The sequence below is a fragment of the Protopterus annectens genome, chromosome 3.part1 (assembly GCF_019279795.1).
Source record: "Protopterus annectens isolate FY-2018-M chromosome 3.part1, PAN1.0, whole genome shotgun sequence".
Lineage (NCBI taxonomy): Eukaryota > Metazoa > Chordata > Ceratodontiformes > Protopteridae > Protopterus > Protopterus annectens.
In genome coordinates, this window is record NC_056732.1 from 171,084,839 (window position 1) to 171,107,712 (window position 22,874).

At 43.3% G+C, this 22,874-nt stretch overlaps 1 protein-coding gene across 9 annotated transcripts in view; it reads right to left on the reverse strand.

Moving 5' to 3' along the window:
- Window positions 1-22,874, reverse strand: part of ARHGAP12 (Rho GTPase activating protein 12) — a 1,910,410-nt gene that overhangs the window by 732,671 nt on the left and 1,154,865 nt on the right. For 5 of the 9 annotated variants that reach the window (XM_044066697.1, XM_044066693.1, XM_044066696.1 and 2 more), the window contains one exon: window positions 19,629-19,709. The exons of the other annotated variants lie outside the window; for them this stretch is intronic. In XM_044066697.1, the coding sequence (XP_043922632.1) occupies window positions 19,629-19,709 (81 nt within the window). The remainder of the gene's footprint in view (window positions 1-19,628; window positions 19,710-22,874) is intronic. 9 annotated transcript variants of the gene reach the window in all.

Genomic DNA, 22,874 nt, shown 5'->3' on the forward strand with positions numbered 1-22,874 from the left:
AAGAATAAACTGCTCACTGTCCCATAAAACTCTACCAGTGCTGACAAATCATCTCTCTCAAGCAAACAGAGACAAATATGGAAGTTTAAATTCAATTATTCTTAGTTACAGGCCATGTTTGGTTCAACCTATGTTATCAGGTGTGACTGCTGCTGTTCCTGAACCTGTTAAGTCCGTTTTGTTTAGTGACTACTGCCTACTGTAACAGTCTGTCTCAAAGGTTTCCTTTCTGCAGATTCTCATTCCATTTCCAGTTCAGGAGGTATTCGTACAGCCAAGAGTGGTTGTGAGGTCCAAATGCCAAACTGCTTAAAGAGTTATGACAGTCTCATATGGACAGTTAAGCAGTTTTCCATTTTTTTCTGGTGATACATTTTCAAATGTTTGTAAATAATTACACTGTCAAGTCCATTAACTATATGCATTTCAGGATCAGTCCAGAGTGGTGAATGCACGGTGGTTTGCTTATGAACTACCGCATTTCATAATTTCAAAAATAGAGATTTTTCTCTTGGCAAGAGATGTAATGACAAGTGGAATAAACATTCTAGAATGTCTGCATAGACTAAATACGTAATATTGCCACTGCCAGACTCTAAGATTATTAAAGGTCATTGCCTTTGGGATTATACATATCCCACAAGGCATGGCATTTCTAAGTTACAGTGAGATGCCTGCAAGTGTTCATTTCTATTGATCTACAAATTTGTTTGTTGCATCTTGACATTTCTAAGACAACCAACAAAAATCACTGGGTAACCATGGATGTGCTCTCTGACATGAGCAAACAAGTCTTATTACAGACAGCAAGTACCTCTTTTGATCTGTAGGCAATCTGTATACTACAGTCAATATTAGTTAGTGATTGCTGTAAAGAATGATGTCAACACTAAAATAAAGCAAGAAAGGTAATAATTCAAATAATCACTTTTTAAAATCACTTTCAAAAACTCAAACATACAAAGAAATGCTATCTGCCAATCTTAGGGAATACAGAGTCCCTAGTCCCTTTACTTGCCAATCTTTGGGAATACAGAGCACCCAATGAAGATGTAAAGCACTGTGTAGAGTGACAGTACTACTTCACACTGGTAAAAACAACTGAAAATGGAGTACGGCACATCTGGTACATGACACCAATACATGTGCTCCAAAAGTGTGACAGTAACACTGCCATTTCACCAAGACAGCATGGGTATGATTAACAAAGTTAAGGAAACATGGGGAGTTTTCTTTATGGGGTGGGGCTTTAATACTGTAGGGAGCTTTGTTTTGGGACTGCTGCTTGGTAGCTGCTTGTTCATACTGGTGAGGAGTTTGCAGAATGGGGGGGGGGGGGCAGCAGCAATGCATTTCACATAATTTCAACTGCTTCCCTTTCCTCATGGTTGTGAAATTTGCAAGTAAAAGGGATGTGGGGAAGCACACCTGAAAAAATTTTAATTTTTACGTGTTGTTTTTGGTGGGCTGGATTTGGTCTGGTAGGGTTTCAAATGTTGATATACCCAAAATGCATACACATGTCCATTACAAATAAACAAATCCACAAATGCACTGACACAGTACCTGCAAAATAACTTTTAAGAAATTTCCCCTTCTAGTGGTACTCTAAGCCACTATCTGTTAGCAGCATATGCAAGTGAGTAACCACAAATGATCCGTATAATGCAAAATGAAAGCAAGTTCAGTAATGAATGAATTTCACATTACATTTCTTTACAACAAAACAGCAGACAGCACCACCCACAGATAATTTATTTTCCAATGCAGAGACAGAACTGTATTTAATCTACAGTCTCCTCTCCCTGGATCTGAAAAAGTCTGCAAATCCTTTTCCTAAAGATCAATGAACAACAAGATGGCTCTGCGTAACCAGAATATACAAAGGGACTTATACAAGACAAACTGGAACTGGCTTGCTTTGCATTAAGGAGTCAAGTAAAAATATGTTTGCAGTGTTACTATGGCAAACTCAAGCTTTCACTGTTTTGTTAATCTTTGCAGATTTTCATATGTACCGCACTCCTGTATATTCTGTACATTTTTATCAATGGATTTTCTGGTTCAAGACAAGGCTAAGGAAAGAATCTTGTCATATGTGAGTCGCTGTGGGTACATTTGTGAAATGCAGTATTGGGACTTGAACATCACGCTAAAGCAGTTGTCCAGTGACATTACCCACTGTACAACATCAGCAAAGAAACTGACAGAAGCCAGCAAGGGTTTCTACATCAGTCACAGTCTTTTCCCTTGCAGTGGAGAAGGGTAATCATCCTGAATTCCATTCTCGTTGTTCAGCTCACTGGTCACTACTGGAACTACAATGTAAGCGTGACTTGAACAGGTCAATGCAAAACTAAAGGCACTGGGATACTCATTAATGCCAAAGTCTTTAGAACATGACACTGGATGGGAAAAGACACAAAAAAGAGGTTATGTACTTACCATAATGTTCCATGCTTGTAGTCCATCTCACCATTCATTCTTTACATCTGGGATCGGAGCCGAGACCTCGGCCTATTTACAAGCTGGAAGACGTCTGTTTGGCTCATGGCTAGGTAGGTATCCCATAGTGCACTAGTACAATCCTCAGATCTTGTTTGCTGCTGACTAAAAGAAATAATAACATACAGAAGAAGCCAATACTAAAAGGTCTCCAAAATAAGGAATTTAGTATTTTTCTGTCTCCAGGTACTTGCAGGATGGGTGTAGGAGGGTGGGCTCGTAAGAATGAAGGGTGAGATGGACTACAAACATGGAACGTTATGGTAAGTATATAACTTCTTTATGTTCTGTAGTCCTATCTCACCTTCATTCTTACATATGGGGCAGCGTCCCTAACGCCTTATTCTTGGGTGGCTCAAGGAAAAATACTCCTGAGTACCGGGGAACTAAAAGATGCTCTACCCCTGGAGGTTAAATCCAATTTGTAATGAGTAATAAAAGTGTGAGGGGTAGCCCACGTAGCAGCTGCATAAATATCAAGTGGAACCCTTGCTTAAAAGGTTGCAGAAGTAGATTAAGATCTGGTAGAATGCGCCTTGATTTTAAAGGGTAAAGGTTTATCCTCAGAACTGTAAACATAAGCTATACAACTAGAAATCCAGTTAGAGAGAGTCACTTTGGAAATTGGTAAGCCCAACCTGGATTCGGATTCGGAAAAGGAAATTAATAATTGATCCGATTTTCTGATGTCTTTAGTCCGGTGCAAATAAAAACGTAATTGTCTATGGACATCCAGCTGCTGAAACCTATACTCAGCTGCACTGGAGTGATTCGGAAAGAAAACCAGAAGTTCTATGGACTGATTCAAAGTGGCATGGGAACAGACCTTGGGGACAAAGGAAGGGTTAGTACGAAGGGACACACTGTCTTTATGAAAAATCAGATAAGGCGGTTTTAACAGACAAAGCTTGTAATTCTGACACCCGTCTGGCAGACGTGATAGCCACCAAAAACATCTTCCACGACAAGAACTTCAAAGAGCATGAATGAGAAGGCTCAAAAGGCGGAGAGGTTAATTTTGATAACACAAAGTTTAAATCCCATGAGGCCACAGGCTCTTGAACAGGAGGTCTTAGCAAGGTGGCACCTTTGAGGAAGGTTTTGCACAATTTAGGAGATATCAAGTTAGAATCTGGGAAACCTAAATGAAAATTTGAAATCACTGCCAATTGGACTCTTGATAGTGGCAGCCGCAGATCCTTGGTGAAACAGTTCAGAAAGAAATTCCAAAACCACTGGAATGGAGGCAGTGTAGGGGTCAACATCCATTTTCTCCTCACAAAGAGAGAATCGTTTCCATTTACTGGAATATAGTCTCCTAGTGGAAGGTTTATGAGAAGATGTAAGGATATGAGTCACGGAAGGTGAGAAGTCATGAAGCCTGTCTAGGGATGGAACTGGAGCAGCCACGCTGTCAAATTGAGGGTGTGTAAAGAAGGGTTAAGCGAACCTGATATGTGAGTCAACAGGTCTGGAACTGGGTCCAAGAATCCAAGGATCGTCCAGGAGAAGAGGCCTGAGGAAGGGGAATCAAATCTGATGAGGCCAGTAAGGAGCAATGAGGATCAGTTTGCTTCCCAGCCGTTTTGCTTTCTGAATTACCTTGGGAATGAGAGGAAAGGGAGGAAAAGCATACAGGAGACCCAGGGGCCAATCGTGAACAAGTGCGTCTCTGGGTGACCCCCCCCGGAGGGTGGATGAGGGAAAAGTAGCTGCTGCATTTGGCATTGATTGGGCTGGCAAAGAGATCGCAGCAAGGATGTCCCCACCTGCTCCGGTGTTTCCTGTTTCAGAGACCACTTGTGAGGCATCAGGATCGCCCAGCTGAGCTTGTTGGCTATCACACTAGTCGTCCCTGGAATGTGCGTTGCCACCAGAAAGCGCTGGGAAGATACCGCCCATTCCCAAACTCACATGACCTCTCGACAGAGTGGGTAAGATCTGTTTCTGCCCTGTTTGTTGACATACAATACTACCGACATATTGTCTGACTGTATTGCAATAGTCCCTAGAGGAAGAAGGTTGTGAAGAGCACCACCCTCATCTCTAGAACGTTGGATATGCAGGTGAGCCTCATGGTCTTGCCATGTGCCTTGGACAGTCCTGCCTAGATAATGCCCTCCCCCCATCTATCTGTGAGGCATCCATGGTCACAGTGGCAACGGGTTGGCGAGGAACAAATGAAGCACCCGTGGTAAGTTGATTGGGTAATGTCCACCAAAGGAGGTCCTTCTTGCAAGATTCGTCAGTAGACTGTGATGGGATAATGGAAGGTGCTGAAAGGACCACTGGGACAACAGGAGCCACTGAAGAATTCTCATGTGTAACCTGGCTAGTGGCACTAACAGTATGGTGGAAGCCATGGTCCCAAGAAGCTGAAGAACAATCTTGGCTTTGACCCTTCGCAAGGGGATAAGACGCTGAATTTGAAGAACCAGGTTTTGTGCCCTTTCGGCTGGAAGATGAACCACCATGTTTACTGTGTCTATCTCTGCGTCTATAAAAATCACACATTGAGAGGGCAATAAGGCAGACTTTTCCCAATTTATAGAGATTCCCAGTTGGGCACAAAGCTGAATAGTAGTGTCCCTGCTCTGAAGGAGTAGATGCCTGGTGGGGGTAGTCAGGAGCCAGTCGTCCAAATACGGAAGCACCTGGAATCCTCGACGTTTCAGGTGAGCTGTCACTACTGCCATACATTTGGTGAGCACCCTGGGGGCTGTGGTGAGACCAAAGGGCAGTGCAGGGAACTGGAAGTGACTGGCTCCCAGCCGGAAGCTTAGGTGACTCCTTGACGCCCTGTCCATTTTTATGTGGTAGTAAGCATCTTTGAGATCTATTGAGCTCATCCAATTGTCTTTCCCTAACAACGGGAGTATAGACTGCAGTGTTACCATCCGGAACTTGTCCTTCTTTACTGACTCGTTCAATCTGCTAAGGTCCAGAATGGGCCTCCAGTCCCCTGTACGTTTTGGCACTAAAAAGAATCTGGAGTATGATCTTGATCCTATTTGGTCTGCTGGGATGGTCTGGATGACTCTTTCTGACAGCAACTTGTTGACCTCCACAGTTGCCTGATCCCCGTGACTGGGTGGAACATCTGGGATCTTTCTGGGAACAAAGGGTGGAAGAGAAATGGGTATGACATGACCTCTGGTAATACTTCTTTGTACCCACTTGTCTTGAACGATACTTAGGCCAGGCTTATGGATACAAAGAAATGCGACCCCCGACCGGCCCCAGAGAAGCACAGTCGGGGCCCCACATCAGGAGCGCTGGTAAGGCCGGCCCCGAAAGAAATCATGACCTCCATGGTTTTGCGGACCGCCCCTGCCTCTACGGAGACGTCCACCATTTCCTCCTCCTCCTCTGCCTCTGAAGGAGGGGTCACCCTGTGCCTCCTGGAAAAACCTCTGGGACTTCTTGAACCACATCTTACCACCCCGACCCTTAGGGTATGGTCTAGAGGGAACAGTAAAATGTACTCCCATGGCAGAGAGTGTTTTTCCTTCTTGCTCGCACCGGGTGAGAGTGTCCTTTACCTTGGATCCAAACAATGAGGAACCGAAGTGGGCGTTGGTAAAGGTAGACTTAAACGGTTCCCCAAAGTTACACAAACGCATCCAGGAATGACGCCTCAGGGAAATTCCAGAACCTGCTGCTCTACTCACTCCATCGGCCGCATACGAAATAAGCCGCATGGAAGAGTTAACGATGGAGGTCAAGGTGGATAACTGGGCAGAAACCTTGTCAGGGGCTCCCTCAGTTTTATGTACCTTGTAAAAAATCTCCTAATTCTTTAAGATCTCTCTGGAGCCTCGTAAAGTGAGTAAGATAATTCAGCGAACTAAGGGTAAATGCTGCTGAAGAAAAGATAAGCTTCCCGTGTCTGTCCATTGTTCGAGACTCCTTATTCGGCGGATGAACAGAAGACGTCTCAGCTAACTCCGTCTTAGTGGCCGCCACCACCACCATGGCATCTACAGGCACACCTTTAGATAAAAAGTCTTTTCCTGGAAGGGAAGAAAGGAACTTGTTCGGTCTCCTGGGGACTGGTTCCACAGCATCAGGAGTATCCCACAGCTATCGACTAACTAAATCCATTAGTTCGTCAAAGAGTGGAGACACCCAAGTGGCAGAAGGGTGAGACCCGAAAGCCTTCAGGTACACCGACTCCTCATCAGAAGGGGTAACAGTGGGCCAGCCGCACCTCTGTTTAAAGATCTCCAGAATGTCTAAGAAAGAGACACCATCAGAGGATGACTTGGGGGACCCTTCTGACTCCTCGAGGTCAGTGTCAGATGCCAAAGACTCATCCTGGGAGTCGACATGCTTCCTCTTACAAGTCCTCTTCCATGGAGGCTCCTCAGAAGGACATTCTGGGGAGGTCTCGGGAGAGTGGGGGCCACCAGCCGATGGCTCCTGAGGCTGGGGGTCTCTGCTGCCGCTGGAGGGAGTAGGAGCTGAGACTGACGTAGGTGCTATGGGGGAAAGAGTGCCGGTACCTCTGGTAGGAGCTGACGGTCGGGACAGCACACTTATCTCGAAAGCCGACCTCTCTGGCTCCAAGGACCTCTCCGGCTCTGAGGAGACCGAGGATGCTGTCGGCGCCAGAGCCATCGGCTCCGAGATAGACGCAGGGTCCGAACTCATCCTAGATGATGCACCGAGAGGAAGACTCTGAACCGAAGACATTTGGTTCCAAGCATCCCTGTCGGGGCTGACTAGAGAGCTTTGGCCTCTGGACACTATGGACGGCACCGAAAGTGTCGGAGCAGAACTCTGCTCTGAAACAGCCACAATCGGAGCTGGAGCCGAAGGTTCCACCGGTGGTACCAAGCACTCCGGCTCCAAAAGACCAGCATGGATCGGAGGAGGAATGAACACAGAGGGTTGAACGGGCTCGAGTGGCTCCGGAGCCAACAATTTAGGCAAAGCAGACTATTTCAAAAGTCTCAGCACTACCCTCTCGACATCTTCTTCCGATAAACTCCTGGAAGACCCGGATGACATAGTAGGAGATCGAGATCTCGACAGTACAGGAGACTTCGCTAACAAGGAGACTGGTAGAAGGTCCATAGACCGGCTCCCAGAAGCAGTCTCAATAGTCTCAGCAGTCGGCTCCGAAAAACTTGGAACTGACCCTGCAACAACAATGCCGCTCTGTCGGCTCCAAGGTCTGTGGAGCCGATGAGAGGTTTTGCAACTTTAAGAGGTGGCTCCGAGACACCAACCGGTGCCGGGGAGGGCCTCTTGGAAGATTTTGACTTTCCTTTGGTAGATTTAGAGGATGATGAGGAACTAGACAAATCTTCCTCGAAGGAAGGTTTAAGAAGACCTTTTAGGATTAATGTGTTCTTCCTTTCCCGCAACACCCTAGGACTAATTGCATGACAAAACAAACAGGTCTCCTGTAAATGGATGGCCCCTAAACAGTAAACAAAGTTACCGTGACCATCCGTTAAGACATTTTCTGGGAGCACTTAATACATTTCTTGAAGCCTGATGGCTTATGCTTCTTACTCTCTTCAGACAGTCTAATCATCAGTATAGCACACGCACACAGAGAAGAAGAAAGAGGACTAGGTCCTCTAATTTAAACGGGCATAGCCCTGCAGAAAGGAAAGGATACCACGAGGACTAGGTCCTCTAATTTAAATGGGCTTAGTCCAGGCAAGGAGAGATAGGGTCTTCTAACTGAAACGGACCCAACTGTTAGAAAGGTAAGAAAAATCACACAGTCAACTGAACAGTAAAGAATGAGAATGACAAATACAAACTTAAGTCAAGTACAAACAGAACGTAGTTCTGTTAAGAATATCAGCAAAAAATGATGCTAACAACAAGCTAATAAATTCTAAATAGCAAGCGGAAAATCTCCAAACTCTGTCAAAACACACAGAATACTAGTGCGCAAAAGGCACCTACACTAATCCAAATAGAAAAAACTAGTACACAGGATACCAAGGAAGAAAGTAAAGGCCAAAGGCCAAAAAATGCACCAAAAGGAGCAAAAAGCAGTTAACAACTTTTATAACAACTATGCTGATTACTATAAACAGTAACAGATTTTTAACTATATGGAAAGTACAGTTGTGTACACTTACCATAAATGTAGATGTTCTAGTGTATTCACTGTTGCAGTCATTACATTAGGGTAATCTGCTGGCAGGTTGCCCTCAGCTGGCCTGAATTCCAAAGTCTTGGGTCCTGCGTCAGTTGCTGTCTCCTCTTCCATGACGTCAAGTCCTCAGGGGTATAAAACAAGCAGCCAACACCATTTTCTTTAGTTTCTCTTGCCCCAGATGTCAGGTGCCCTCAAAAAGGTAGCAAAAAAAAAATAAAAAAAAAAAAAAAAAAAAAAAAAATATATATATATATATATATATATATATATATACATATAAACTATATATACATGCATCAATACAAACTTTACCTTCATCTACAAGCAAATACACCACATAGGTTGTAGAAGATAGAGAAGGAAATATAAACTCCAGAATGAAAGTGGGATGGTGGGCGGGTAACCTGGACTGCAACAGTGAATACACTCGAACATCTACATTTGGTGTACACAACTGTACTATGTTCTTCGTGTTTCACTCTTGCAGTCATTACATTTGGGTAGAATCCCAAAGCTATGGATGGGAGGCTGGAGCTAAACAACATTAGGTGCAGCTATAAGGCCCTGCAGAACTGCAGTGGCAAAGCCTGCCCTGGACTTAGAGTAGAGTGGCAAATGATAACGCTTTGTAAAGGTGTGAACAGAACTCCAAGTAGCAGCCTCTAGAATGTCTTTGGTTGGTACTCCTCTGAGAAAGGCTGCTGAAGTAGCTGCAGCTCTGGTGGAATGAGACCTAATGCCCTTGGGCACAGGTTTGCCATGGTGTAAGTAGCAGAAATGAATGCAGTGGCTTATCTGCTTTGAAATAGCCTTTCCTTCTGATCCTGCAGCATATGCCACTAGTAATTGCTCAGTTTTTCTTAGAGCTTTAGTCCTGCTCAAGTAGAATCTCAGCTGTCTGTGTACATCCAAGGAATGCATAATTCTCTCCCCTTGTTCTGCGGATTTGGATAAAAGGTTGGCAGATGAATAGTTTGGTTAAGGGCCACACTGGAAACCACCTTAGGCATAAATGATGGATTTGTCCTCAGAGACACCCTGTCTGAGTAAAATATGACAAAAAGGCTCCATGGCCATGAGGGCCTGTAGCTCTGAGACTCTTCTTGCTGAAGTAATTGGGAGTAGCAGAGCTGTTTTCCATGATAAGAACTTTATATTCGCAGTAGCAGCTGGTTCAAAGGAAGCAGGGTGAGCTTTTCCAACACATAACTGAGGTCCTATGCAGGTATTGGTGATCTTCTTGGAGGCCTTACATTTTTGGCTCCTCTAAGATACTGTTTTAGTAAAGGATGATAAAAGATTGGTGGCTCTGTATTGTAATGAGTCAAAATGGCAGAGGCATGGATTTTAACTGATGAGAAAGATAGGCCTTTGTCAAGCATCTCAGTCCAGTATTGTAATATCTGAGGAATATTTGGTTCTGCTGTATCAGTTCCTTGTGCTTGATTCCAAGCACAAAATCTCTTCCATTTATCAGCATAAGAATTTCTAGCACTAGGCCTTCTGGCTTCCAAAATGACATCCACCACAGCTTTACTGAGAGGTGTTGTTTGTATAACTACATGATAAGCCATGCTGCCAGGTTCTGTGTCTGGATTTGATTGTGCAGGATCTGATTATTTTGCTGGGACAGTAGTTGAGGTCTTTGAGGTAAGGTCCAAGCTGGGTATTGAGACAAGTTCCTTAGGATTGGGTACCAGTATTGGCGGGGCCAGTCCAGGGCAATTAGTATCATCTTTGGTTTCTCTTGTCTTACTTTTAGTAGGACCCTGGGAAGAAGAGGCAGAGGAGGAAAGGTGTAAACTGATAGGTTTTTCCAACTGAAGGATAGGACATCCACTTTCCATGCTTGTCTGTGATAAGTCCTTGTGCAGAATCTTTTCAATTGATAATTTTGAGGCAAATAGATCTATGTCCGGGCTCCCCCATTTCTTTATCATGCTGAAGACTTGTGGATCTAGTTTCCACCCATAGGGGTCCATAAGGTTTCTGCCTAAAATGTTCATAGGTTCATAGGTTCATACTAGGCTATCTGCCCTGGGGCAATTATAAGTCTAGCCCGATTCTGTATGGCTTACGCCACCCCTTGATTTGAGTATACTGTGCCCTTTTTAAGGTTTAGTTTACTGTGCCTCTGTCTAATAGTGACACGGGAGTAATCCCTGGGACAAACCTACGATCCCCCATCCACTTATCGAGATTCTTCTTGAAGAGATTCAGTGAGGTGCTCTGCCTCACATGAACTGGAATTCTATTCCAGAGCGAAGGGAGCCTCTGGGTTATGAACCTGTCCCTCCAGCAAGTTCTATTTATTTCTGTGCTGAGGTTCAAGTCCCTCGAGCGTATGGCTCTAAGGGATTTAGATTTACTGAGGTGGAGCATGTCCATTAATTCTGGATTTGACATAGCTTTGTATGTCAGGCATAGATCGCCTCAAGTAGGCGGTATGCAACTGAGTAGAGCTGGAGTTTTTTTAACCGAGCAGCATATGGCATCTGTTTGAGACCCTTGATCCTCTTGGTGAGATACTTTTGGGGTCTTTCTAATTGCTGCAGGTGTCGGGTAAGGTACATCCCAAAAGGGGCAATGTATTCTATGATGGGCCTGATGAGGGATGAATAAAGGGGCACGATTACCTCTCTTGATCTAGATGTGAAACCCTTCGTGATGAGGTGGGCTATGTAGAAGGTCTTTCTAACCACTTTGGCAATGTGGTTTTCAAAGGACAGATTGCTATCAACTTGGGTCCCCAGGTCCCTAATAACTTTCTCTGTACTTAATGGGTTTCCGCCTACGTGGTAAATTGTGGGCACATTGTTTTTGCCAAAGGGTATGACTATACATTTTTTGGCATTTAGCTTTAAACCATGGCACTGGCACCAGTTATCTGTCTCTGTGAGACCTTTTTGAAGGATGTTTGTGTCAGCTGGAGAGTTGATTATGGCACCCAGTTTGCAGTCATCTGCGAACTTGGTGAGCCATAGTCCTCCCACGTTTGCCTGTACCTCGGAAAAGTATATATCGAACAAGAGTGGTCCCAGGACAGAACCCTGTGGGATGCCACTTGTGACCGGTTTCGAGTCTGACATGGCTCCAGCAACTCTCACTCTGTGGGTTCTGTCTTTGAGCCAGTTTGCGACCCATCTTGTGACATAGGGGTTTATATGAACCCTGTGGGATGCCACTTGTGACCGGTTTCGAGTCTGACATGGCTCCAGCAACTCTCACTCTGTGGGTTCTGTCTTTGAGCCAGTTTGCGACCCATCTTGTGACATAGGGGTTTATATTTAAGCTGGATAGCTTATCTATGATGCCCGAGTGGGGTATTGTGTCAAATGCCTTTGCAAGGTCCAGATAGGCTGTGTGGACTACCTTCCCTTCATCTATGGCTTTGGTGACTGTTTCAAAGAAGTCAACCAGGTTCAGAAGGCAGGATCTGCCCTTGACAAAGCCGAACTGGGTAGGATCTAGTGTCTGTAGGTCCCCAATGTCTGTTTATGAGCTCCATGATGATCCTCTCCATAGCCTTGCAGACTAAGCTAGTCAGGCTTATGGGGCGATAGTTTCCAGGATCCGTAGAGGCTCCACCTTTGTGGAGTGGGACCACTGTTGCTGTACGCCATTCTGTGGGCACATATCCTGTAGTGAGGCTGAGATTGTATAGCTGTTTTATTTGAGGGATTAGTTCCTCTTGTAGTTCATGTAGGATGCAACCTGGGACGCCATCTGGTCCCATGGAAGCAGTGTTTTTTGCTTTGGAGAGGGCAGCCTTCACCTGAGCATCTGAGATGTTTGGGAGGCAGCCCCCTGCGGGGAAAGATACTTGCTCTTTTGGGGGGGGGGGGGAATTTGCACTGAACCTGTCTGCCAGGATACTGGCGATGTCTGTGGGTTCAGTGTATTTTTTGTCGTTTAGAATCAACTCAGAACAAGTCTGGGAGTTGCATCCCAGGTTTCTAACCTAACTGAAAAAAGCCTTATGATTGTCTTTGGTGTCCTGTGCAATTTTTCTCTCGAAGCTGGCCTTGGAGGATTTTATGAGGGATCGTAATTTTTTGCTAGTACTGATCAGAGATGTCTTCCCTATTAGGGATTTTGCTCTATCATGTAGTAGCTTCCTCCTTCTGTTGTACAGTTTATTTATGGCAGGGGTCCACCAGACTGGATGCCTGCCTTTGGATGATTGGGTCTTGGTTTTGTTTGGGATAGCATGATCCATGCATTCCTGGAGATGTCCGTAGAATGCATTTATATAGGATTCTGCAGTTTGGGCTGTAGTTTCCACTGGCCCTGGGGCTTTGAAGGATTCCACTTCGGTTTTGAGAAGTGAGAAGTTCGCTTTTGAGAAGTTTTTCACTGTGGTTTTCTGGGCTGGGGGTGAGGTCGGGATGTGGACATCCAGTGAAATTAATTTATGGTCTGATCTTACCAATGAGGGATATACTTCTGGTGTGGAGCATAGAGTCCCCATGTTGGTAATGATCAGGTCTAGTATGTTGTCCCCTCTTGTGGGAGTGGTGACTAGTTGTTCCATAGCATTTGAGTTTATAATTTCCAGGAATCTTTGGACTAAGGTGCTGGGGCTTGAGTAGTGCTCCCAGTCAATGTTTGGGTAGTTGAAGTTGCCCAATATAATGGTGTTCGTAGAGATCTTCATGTTCTCCAATGTTTTCAGGAAAGCCAAATGGGATTCCTGACTTTGAGAGGGTGGTCTGTAGGATGCTATAAACTGAAAAGCAGTCTTGCCCACTGTTAGTTGCACATGGATGGTCTCCGATACTTCGTGCAATGCCACTAACCTGGAGGTGTGGATATCCTTGATAAATATGGAAACTCCCCCTCCTTTTGTGGTTCAGTCCGGGTTTCGGGGCGGAAAAGCATGATACGAGGTATAGCCTGGTAGTGCTGGGGTGCTCTCTGGAGCCTTGAACCAGGTTTCTGTCACTGCACAGATATCAATGTTCTCCATACTGAGGAGAGCTTCGAGTGCGTGCATCTTGAGGTTTAGACTTCTGGAGTTTAGCAGCATTACCCTTAGTTTCTTGTTCCTTGTGCTGTCTATGGGGGTGGGTTTGACTTTTGAGCCTTGCCTAAAAAAGGCACTATGGGGGTGGCAAGAGCCTTTGCCAATATCCGAAAGCCCAGTGGTGACAGGTGCAAGCCGTCCCTAGCGAAGCAACGTGGCTTGTTGAGCATGTCATCCCAGGCTGACAAACACTGGATCCCCTTTGAATAACAGCAAAATTTTAGCCAATTGTTAAAATCGATCATTTTGTCTTTGTACTGTGGCATCACTCTAGGTGAGGGTAAGATGCTGCTCAAGGTCAGGGTCATACCAGCCTGGGCTACATGATCAGAGAGCTCCTCTATGTCTCTTTTCATGTAGTCCAGGGAGGTACGTCTCAGGTCATTCACACCAGCATGTACAATGACGGAGTCATATTTGTATTTGCTTTGGAGTGACCTGAGTGCTTGTGTTATGCGGCGGATCCTAGCACCCGACAGGCAGCTCACCGTGACCTTCTCTTTATTCAGCCTGGCGAGCGGGACGTCAGTGTGTCTGACAATAGAGTCACCTATAACAAGAGTATCAGGTGTGTTATTCAGCCTTAAGGGCTGTGGCTGCTTGGCACACTGACTTTGTGGGTTAAGTGTTGTGTGTGTTTTGTTTTGAGGTAGCGTTTGCTTGGATGTCTGCTTTGGAGGTCTCTGTTGCTTAGGTAGATTTTTATTTAGAGCCTCCGAGTATGTTTTTGTGTATTTATGTGTTTGGTTCGCTGATGTGGTGGGACTATGTGATACTGGAATTGTGTTGTGTGAGGTTACCTTCTCCTACTGACTGGTTACACCAGTTTTGAGATGAGAGAGCTCAGCCTCCAGTTTGGCTAAATAGTTGCATCTCTCACATATATTTGAACCTGTTTGTAGGAGGAGAGGGTTGTCCGTGTACATGAGACAGTTGTAACATTGCCTCAAAATTCCCAGATTCATCAGCTGGACTGGAGAGGAAACCATTGACTGACCTTTGGACATGCTAGAGTAACAGGGAAACTGAATTTAAGATGGACCAATAGAGGACAGGGTAATCGTAGAGAGTATAAGAGTAAGTAGTGCTTATGGTTTAATAGTGCTAACTTGTAGGATTACTTAATTGGACCAGTGAAGGGCCTTAGAATGAGAATATGGTGTTTAAATTGAGAGATAGAGCAGTTCTAAGGGAAAAAGTGAAGAGCAGACTTTGTGGAGCCAGGAATAGTTTAAACCCAATTAGGCGGCACTGCCCGCTGTTGTGCTATGCTCAAAAACGCGCAAAACCGCTCAAAAGAGGGTTTTGAGAGGAAGATGAAGGAGTTTTGGAATTGACCCAAAATGGCCAATAAAATTACAGTTTCAAGTCAGTAACCACTCCCACAGGGGCAGGCAGGCTGCTCAATGTTTTTCACTGCCACTGATCAACAGAGAGACTTTCCTTTAGCCCAAGCAATAAATGGCCTCACAGAAACTTACAAACAGTTCAAGAACAGCAAGTCTGTAACTGAACTTTTTTAAATCTCGGAAAAGTGGGAAAAAAGCAAGATTTTTTTATTTTTTTGTTTTTACAGAGATAGCAGAGGTTAACACGTATCAACAAGTTATAACAGTGCAGTAAATGACCCCACACAAGAGTGCTAGGCCAAAGACAGATAAAATGCAAGTTTTGAGAAAAAAACTATTTTAAAAATAAGTGCAAACAGGAAATTCAGTTAACAGCTCTAGGTTGTGCTCTAAATACAGTTACTAATGCATAAATCAAATTTAACAAGCCAGAAAATGCTCAAAATAGGCGGCTATGCAGAAAAACTTAGCAAATAAACAGAGGAAAAATACTTAAAGTCTCAAAAGTGGCTCCTTTCTTCTCTCAGCGTTTTCTCCTCTTGGTGGGTGCTTCACCAACAGCCAACAAGCCTGAAAAGACGCCAAAACCACGCCAGAGTATTTTGTTTTCCTGGCATGAACCGAGCTTGAAGATGTATTTGTTAAGTCAAAGCTGTGGCCCACAGTGCCATGGCTAATCTGCAAAGGGGGTATGAGTGCGTGCCCCCCTGCTTGTTTATATACCACATAACTGTGGTGTTGTCCATCTTTATCAGTAGTTGTCCTGGATGAAGTAAGTCCTTGAAGGCTGTCAGGGCATTTTGAACAGCTAGCATCTCTTTTTGGTTGATATGTAGAACCATTTGTTTTGGGGTCCATATGCCCTGAATGCATCTTCCTGCCATGTGGGCCCCCAAGGCATAATCTGATGCATCTGTTGTTAAGGTTTGGCTGGCAGGGGGGTAGAGTGAAGGCCCATCCCATGTATTGGTGACATGCCTTTGCCCACCATAGAAACTCCTGTTGTAGGCAGGGAATGAGAGGAATCATTGTTTCCAGACTGTGACAATGTTGACTCCATAAACTTTTTAGCTACCACTGAAGTTTCCTCATATGCAGTCTTGCATATGGAATCAGTAGGATGCAGGATGCCATAAAAACCAAAGCCTGCAGTTTGTCTTGCAGATAACTGGGTTTTTGATGCCATCAATTTGAAGTAAGTAGTCAGTTGCCTTTGTTTGTCTGGCGTGAGGTAAGCCATCTGGGCAGTTGTATTCAAGCTTGCACCCAGGAATGTTATCTTTTGAGAGAGTACCAATTGTGATTTCTTTTCGTTTACTGTGTACCCTAGGCATGTTAGAAGCCTTTTCACAAATACCAGGTGTTGAAGAAGAATGTCCTTGTTCTCTGCTTGAATGAGAAAGTCGTCCAAGTAAGGATATATTTGTATGCTTCTTTGTCTGCAAAAAGCAATTACTGGTGCCAGGCACTTTGTAAAGACCCTGGGCGAAGTAGATAAGCCAAAGGGCAGTACAGAGAATTGGTAATGCATTAAGCCAGCCTTGAATCTGAGGTATTTTCTGCACGATTGTCTTATTGGGACATGCAGATATGCCTCTTTCAGGTCTGTCACCAGCCAAGCATCCTTGCCCAGCATGGGCAGAAGCTGCTGCAAAGTCAGCATTTTGAATTTTGGAATGTCCAGGTATGTGTTCAAAATCGATAAATCTAGTATTGGCTGCCAGGCCTTGTCCTTTCTGGGTACCAAGAACAGTCTTGAGTAAAAACCTTGTCCTTTTTCTTGTTCTGGTACTAGCTGAATGGCCCCCATATTCATGAGGGACGTAACTTGTTTCTGTGCCTCTGCCCATTGATTTTTTGGCAGATCCGGTCAACCGTTTGCCATTGGCAGAGTATGGAAATGGAATCTGTATCCCTGTGATACTATGTTTAGCACCCACTTGTCCTGGGTTATTAACTGCCAATTTTGAGCAAAAAGTGCTAATTTTCCCCCTAAGGGTGCTGCCAAAAGGTAAGTGCTTGGTGAAGGCAGAGGGAAGTCATTGGGACTGTTTTCTGTAGGTTTGCGCTTTACCTCCTCCAGATTTGGAGGTAGAAGCGCCCCATTGCTTTGACCTGTAAGAATCTTGTGCCTGATATCTGGAACCCTTAGGGCATCTGGATTTGCCCCTTTGAGCTCTGTCTGACACAAGAAAGGACCAATTTTTTGTAGGCCAGTGTCCACTGAATCTTGGTGGCTGCACTTGTAAGAAGTCTTTTACAGTATGCATAGACTTAGCTTTGGCTTCCATTTTCTTTAAAACCTCTTCTGCCTTAAAACCAAACAGAGTATCATGCTGTAAAGGTGCATGCAGTAATTTAGCTTTAACATGATCAGGCAAATTTTGCTCTTTTATCCAGGCATGCCTTCTAATCACAGACTGTGGCCCTGCAGGAGGCCTCTAAGGAATCAAAACCACACTGAAAAGTATGCTTTGCAACCTGTTCAGCTGCATGCAATAATTCCTGCAATTCTTTATTTTCTGCACATTCAGAAATCAACATCATTTTCTGTTTCAGCAATCCTATAACATGTTGTTGATACTTGAGCATATGAAACTGGCAGTTTAAGGCCCTAATTGCCAAGGTTGCAGATGTATAAACCTTTTTCCCCCATCTATCCAGTGCCCTTGAATCTCTGTCTGGGGGGGGGTAGGATTTTTTGTTGTTGAGGCCTTAACTCCCTTTGGACCCTGTGACATAGTTTCAGGATCAGCAGCAGGGTTTCTAAATAAAAATTTGTGTGAGTCAGGGACCCTGTAATATCTGTCAGGCTTGCTGGGAGCCGGAGTTAAGGAGTCAGGGGTCATCCACAATGCCTAAAATAGGGGGTATGGCTAAAGGCCTTTGCTGAGGGAGAAGGAAATCCCTGAGCCTCTTTTTTGATTCTGAGAAGTCTTGACTCTCCCAGTGAAAATGCTCCCTCAAAGTATACAAGGTTTCTCCAAATTAATAATCCTCAGAAGGTGATGCAGATGGTATAGACTCCTCTGCATCAGAATCCTTATAGGGAGGTATAGATAATTCCTGATCAGAAGAGGAATCAGAAGAAATAGAAACCTGATCTGAAGATTCATAATCAGTGTCTTGCCTATGCCTTCTATCAGGAGGGGGATGAGAACCCCTGATCAAGGTAATAAGGTCTTCGGCCATTTTGATCATCTGTTTTTTAGGCATAACGGCCTGTGCACGTGGCTCATGCGTCAGTTTTTTTTAGTTTTAGTAGTTGTTTTGTCTTGGGTTTTGCAGCTGTTGTCAGTTTGATATAAAAATGTTGAGGCCTGAATACATCCTCAGAAGCCAGTGCCTGCTCAGCGGCTCCGGACCCATCCGAGGGAGAAACATCCATGGGTCCAATGCTCTGAGTATCTCGCTGCGTGCCGGACTCCACATGGGCCTCAGTAGGGGCCTGCGACTCAAAAGTAGCGGGTATCACAGGCTGCAAAAGTGCCTCACTGAGTACTGGCGAACCGGCGACTGGCTTAGGAGAAGCTTTGTCGGTTTTGGACCTCGACTGTATATCTCTGTCCTTTTCTTTTCATTTTTTAGGTACTCTGGTAGTCGGATTGCTATCCGACGACATTTCTGGGTAGTTAAATCCGTTTCCAAAATACTTTGAGGCAAAAATATACCGACACTTAATATTCCACTGGTTAAATCTAGCATAAAACCAACAGCCAGTCACGTTGTGATCAGGGCCTATGCAAGGAATACAGTATAAATGGAAATCCTTATGAGGTATTTGCTTCCCACAAGTAATACAATTATTAACTTTTTTTGACATCAGAATGGAGCAAAAAAAAAAAGTTTCCCCAACGGGGTACTTAGCTTTAGTGAAGACTTCGGCTCTGAAACTCAAACTCGAATATTTCAGGAGTCGGCCAACCAGCACTTGTGAAATGCTTCTGCTTCGGGCACCGCACAGCAAGAAAGACTGGAGAAAATGGCGTTGGCTGCTTGTTTTATACCCCTGATGACCTGACGTCATGGAAGAGGAGACAGCAACCGACACAGGACCAAGACTTTGGAATTCAGGCTGACTGAGGGCAACCTGCCAGCAGATTACCCTAATGTAATGTCTGCAACAGTGAAACACGAAGAACATCTATTCTAAACTAAACAGCCAAGAAAATTTTGTTAAAATTGGAAAAAAATGCAATCACTTAGCCAGAGCCAAAGAGAAGCACAACCGAACCAGTCGACGCGGCAAACAAGATCTGGGGATTGTACTGTTGCACCATGGGATACCTATCTAGCCACAAGCCAATCAGAAGTCTTCCAGCTTGTAAATAGGCCGAGTCAGAGCTGAGGATCAACTCCGATCCCAGATGTAAAAAATGAAGGTGAGATAGAACTACAAGAACATGTATTCTTCTGGCCTTATTTTCTTTTGGAAGTTAGACCAAAAGTGCTTAATTACGAGAAAGACATTTTTCTTTAAAAGTGATTGCTTGCTTAAACAAAATGCATATACAATTCATATAATCTCCTCCAGTAATAACAACATAGTAAGTCTTTTACATAAAGCAATGTTTTAATTTTTCAGACTTCATTATGTTAAAATCACAGTGAACATACTAACTTGTTGAGGGTATGGGTGAACCAAATGGGCAGCAGTATTCAAGAAGTACTCAGATGAAGTACGCTCAAGCTTGGCAGCCGACTGCAAAAATAAAACAAACATTTTGAAATAGATTGTATGTATGCAGCATTAATACTACTGCTACCTGCCTTGAGAGCTAACGTTAACAGCAGGTTAGAAAAGCTACATAGCTGGCCTATCAGTAATGCTGGTGGATTTATAGCTGACATTTTATTTATTTAATTTAATTACTTTAATCAGGGCAGAACATTGTTAAGAGTGGACCATTTTCATGTTCAGCCCTGAAATCCACTGAGAAGCCCTGCTACAACCAGCAACCCAGTGTATGGGAATGAACAGATATTACCACAAAGTCTACCTGTAAGACAATTTTTCAACCAACAACCATTTAACTTAATATGAGGTACAACTGTGGTATATACCTATTACTGTCTTGTGTTCTCTTAAGTTAACAGAAATACATATGGAGCAAAATGGCCAACCCTCCCAAGGGTGCATAATTTGAAAAAAATGGTGCGACAGTCAAGGTAACAGGAATAACTTCACCCTCACTCTGTCACATGCTTTGCACAGACACATGATAATGTTTTATTATGTTATCTCTGATTTCCACTACAGAAGGCAGGTATACAAGCATGATGAAGACTGCAATTTTCTGCTCACTGAATCCTTGTTAACTCCAACACAGAGAAGTGGCTTTCCACTTCCTACATGTAATAAAGTTTTAACATTATACGGGATAAGTTCTCATGCAAAAAAGGGATGGACTGTGGATGGCAGTTAAGAAGCCCCTAAGTCTAACAATGTCAAAATGATACTGCATTCTGGATTATTAAATAACTTAAGAACATAAAACTTTAATTGCAATACTTTAACTACATTTTACTGTAACTGTACTTAAAAAGAATTTAGACTTCAACAACATCAGATATCCATTAACATTTTAAATTTATTTTCTACTTATCTATATACTTTTTGTACTGGCTTTATACTGTCATTTATTGGCATATGCAAGAACCTCTTATGCACAACTAAGAGCAAAGCAAAAGTAATCAAGTGATTCAATAGCGAATAAGAGATTTAAGTGGCACTGGAGAAACAGAAAGGCAAAGGGAAAAAGGCAGGAAAGTGCTTACACATTTTGCAGAAATTTTAAATCTAAGTAGAAATCAGTTTTTTTTTTTTTTTATATTTACAGGGCACAGCTAGCACTGAGCTACAGGTGATGTGGCCCACCTAACTCAACATGGGTGTTTTTGTCACAAGGTATTTAATTTAGAGATGAAGTTCAGTATTTATATAACTAACAATAGCAGGTGTTTTCCACACAGATGTTTCACAGACTGATCTGTGCAAGGTGTATGTGTAAGACAGATCTATAAGGAGACAAAAAAGGAAGCTACTTATGCTGGACAACAATTCTAAGGTATACACCTGGATAGTACAGTTTTGTGAGGTACTTACCACATCAGTAGAAGGAATGCAGACAGACTTGCAGCAAACATCTGGCTTTCAACTGACGTTGTTTAGTCAATCAGCTTTGCATGCGTCTCTCTGATTCAGTGTAACATATGTCTTACAAATATGCACCTCTGTTGCACATCTTCACATTTTTTGTTTTGAAAATATGTTTTATTGCATTTAACCTGCTTCAGCTCTTGCTGGCAGTCAGTTGTCCTTTCAGTTATTGAGAAAAAAACAACATAAGGGAAACATGAAACACAGCTCATAACACATACTTAATTAAAAATATTGGTGCAGAAACTTATCAGGTGCTATACATTTACACCTTGCCTTTATAAAATTTTTTAACAAATAGAAATCTTAACACAAATTTTGGACAACATTTCCACACTGTTACGACCGATCTTGATTTCCACCTTTAAGTTATAGTCCTCTAAGCAACAAGTAACAACAGAAACAGCACTGCCCCCTGCAGTTTAGTACAGTATTTTTTTTAACTTCCCAATAACATTAACTTTTATTACATTTTATTTATTTAGGCAACACCCTACATTTTCAAGCTTTCTTAAAGCTTTATGTTTCCATGAACCTGTTACTCATTCACACATTCAAACAGTAGGAAACAGCATTCAGAAACATCATTCTTAATGTCCAAGGAGTACAAACATATTTATGTCAACACATCTGTGTAACTATCCTCCACACTGAGTTAATAAACATCTTCCCACAGTCTCATTTACCTATATATCCAGTAACATAAATCCAGCCTTTTCTTGCATCGGTACAACGTCCTTAATTCAATCGTTTATCACCTCACATGCACTATTTACCAATCCTTTTATTACTGGCCTATCACCCCTTGTGTCTCTTGTAATAAGGCCATCACCATAGACAGAGTACAGACCAAAAGGTTCCTTCTGTCACTTTGTCCTGCTATGCCAAGAAAACAGTCATATTCCAACCTCAAAAAATTAAGTAACCTATACTTCTGTTTAACCTGTATGCAAGTACTCTAAATATGACCAAACCACATCTGCTCTCAGTAAATCACTGTCATCTTCATAGTCCTCATATTATTTCAAACCGACCTCCTCAGGAATTTCCAATTCACTGTCAAACATGAGTGACAAAATACTTGTCCAGGGGCTTACCTCTTCCCTTACAAACCGATTCTGTGACATCATCAAAGCCTGCTTTCATAACAGACTGTGTATTTAATGTCCATGCATGCTGCATCCAAAAAGACATTTGTCAGACATTCGCAACCATAACTTTTTTCCATTTAGCATCATAGTTTCAAATAGATAATTAATACACTACCTTCAATTGCACATGGTCAAAATGTCACTCTGGATCAGGTACACTCAAACCACCCACCTCTCTTGGAAATATCAATTTGCCACAAGATATTCTACATTTACCTCCATACTGCGCATACAGTTTTGAATTGTGTCATATTTTTGACAAGTCTCAAAAAATAATCTCTGCTAAGGTTTTCCACACTTGTCTGAACAAAAAAACACTTACAGTAAGACAGCCATTTAGACAACACTTTTGTGACCAGAAGTCCCTATATGCAGTGCATGCAGAAAACAAGCCAGGTCAGTTTTGTTGATGTCACCTATCCTTCATCAGTATTAAATTTGAACGGTCTGCAAAAGTCTAGAGTATGTGATGACATTTCTCTAGTATCCCCCCCTGTGGGAGAAACTGGCAGCAAAATTGTTTACTTCAATGAAACAGCAAAAATTATGTCAGACA